This window comes from Morone saxatilis, unplaced genomic scaffold (genome assembly GCF_004916995.1).
Source record: "Morone saxatilis isolate NCDOM2014 unplaced genomic scaffold, NCSU_SB_2.0 Contig19, whole genome shotgun sequence".
Taxonomy (NCBI): Eukaryota; Metazoa; Chordata; class Actinopteri; family Moronidae; genus Morone; species Morone saxatilis.
Window position 1 is genome coordinate 14,893,873 of NW_023339751.1, and position 1,981 is coordinate 14,895,853.

Sequence of the window (1,981 nt, forward strand, 5' to 3'; positions counted from 1 at the left end):
ACACACACACACACAAACTGCAGCAGGACAATGTATTAACTTGAGATCAATAAAACAGTCTTTATTGTAGAAAAAAACAAGTTCAGACTCTCATTTAAAACAACACAAAACTGGCTTGGGACATATAAATAATGTTTCTTCCTTTGAAGCCCATATATTCTAACACTGGTCACCACTAACACTGTTACAAGCCCCAACAGAATCATTCACTCTATAAAAAAAACACGGTTTTTAAACCTGTCATGGCACAATGTGGTGTATCCAGTCCACTTTTCTATTCCCTAATGTACATGTTCTATTTGTTTTGGTTGCTCTGACAGCTGATGGTCATTTAATACAAACACTGGGACACTCAGGATGAACAATTTGAACATGTGAAATATAACACTAAACTTCTATGCAGAATTGGGATGTTTGTCACTCTCTGTGTTCACTGTAAGTTTGCCTGTGCATTTGTACTCACCTTATGTTCAAGTACAATAAATCTAACATCTAAATCTAAATAGTGTGACCGTTCAAATGAGTAAAAAGTTTGAGGCAGACCAACAAAGTATGTAAATGTCAAAATGTACTGCACTGATGTCGGTTGCATCAGTTCTGATTAGTTACACAACTCACAGGGAATAAAGTGTTATCTTCAACCAAAACACTACCCTGGACTGTGGTCAGATTTTGAACTTTTTTTTGGGGGAGTCTGAACATTTTCTTATGTGCTGTGTGTCCTTTCATTCCTTCCACAGAGCACTTACTTTGGTTTTTGATTCTAGGTTATCGGAAGCATAGGTCGCTACCACATGTAAATAAAGAGAGAAATGCTGGGATCTTGCTGCATACCTACTGTAAAGTCATATGCAAGGAAAAGTCACTATTAATAATAAGCCAGTTTGAGAAAAACTATTTTACTAAGAAACATTTTACAGCCCTGTTGTTCAAAATGTTCAAATAAAAAAAAAGAAGAATCCTTTCATTTTCCCAAAAACCACAGGCCCAAGTGCTCTGCTACTGAAATGAAAGGAATACAATGAATCAGACAAGTCTCTTAAAAAGGTCAACTGTACCTTTAAGGTTCAAACAGACAGGGCTGGTCCCTACAGTCACTACTGAAGGATAACCTCACCACAGAGCTCGAGTTCATACAGAGTGCAAAGAAGGACACATGGGAGTGAAAAGGGCACGAGTGTTTCTCAAAACCATCCAACAACCTTAAGAACGTGTTATCTCTCACAGCGATGTTAGTACTGTCCAAGGGGCTCGACATTAACCCAAACAATCTCAGTATAACAGCTGGGGGAAAAAAGGGAGTGTTTGTAGTGAGGGAGTGAGCTATTTGGACCCCATGTATCATCTGTGATCTGCAGCAGTGTTCTTTGGTCCTGGGTGGTTCACAAGGAAGGGGAGAGAGGGGCAGCGAGGTTTTTCCATTATTCACTTTCACTGAGGCCACAAGGTCGCCGCCATTCCTGGCCTCGTTCATGGATCCATTTGTTTGATACTAAGACACAGAAAGACAGAAAGAAAAAAAGATTATTACATTACCATAATCTAGCCCTTTGATTACTTTAGGCACAGTGCAAATGTTTACCTTTCATGTCTTATAAACTCAAGACCAGGGGCCTCATTTATAAAGGCTGCTACGCACAAAAACGTTACCAAAATGGTGCACGCGTATTTCCACACAGATGTTGGGATTTAAAAAGAGATTATGTGCGGTAAAAAGTGTGAATTTCTACACAAGCTTTCACCCATGCGTGGAGCAGTGTGTTTTAAAAATGTTTTTCAGACACAAGAAACAACAATGCCAGATGGTGAGATCATGAAATAAAGCTTAGTCCTCATGAAAAAAAATCACATGAAATATAAAACGTACATCATTACCACATTTCAGGATTTGTGTACCCCTAATTGCGTAAAGCCTAGAGTTATTATTATTATTATTATTATTATTATTATTATTATTATTACTACTACTACCACTACAAGT

At 38.1% G+C, this 1,981-nt stretch overlaps 1 protein-coding gene across 2 annotated transcripts in view; it reads right to left on the reverse strand.

Annotated features, from left to right (window-relative positions):
- Nucleotides 1–35: 35 nt before the first annotated feature.
- p4ha1b (prolyl 4-hydroxylase, alpha polypeptide I b) overlaps nt 36–1,981 on the reverse strand; it is a 14,937-nt gene continuing 12,991 nt past the window's right edge. For both annotated transcript variants that reach the window (XM_035663715.1, XM_035663714.1), the window contains exon 15: nt 36–1,492. In XM_035663715.1, coding sequence (XP_035519608.1) covers nt 1,422–1,492 — 71 coding nt within the window. In that variant the 3' untranslated portion in view covers nt 36–1,421. The remainder of the gene's footprint in view (nt 1,493–1,981) is intronic.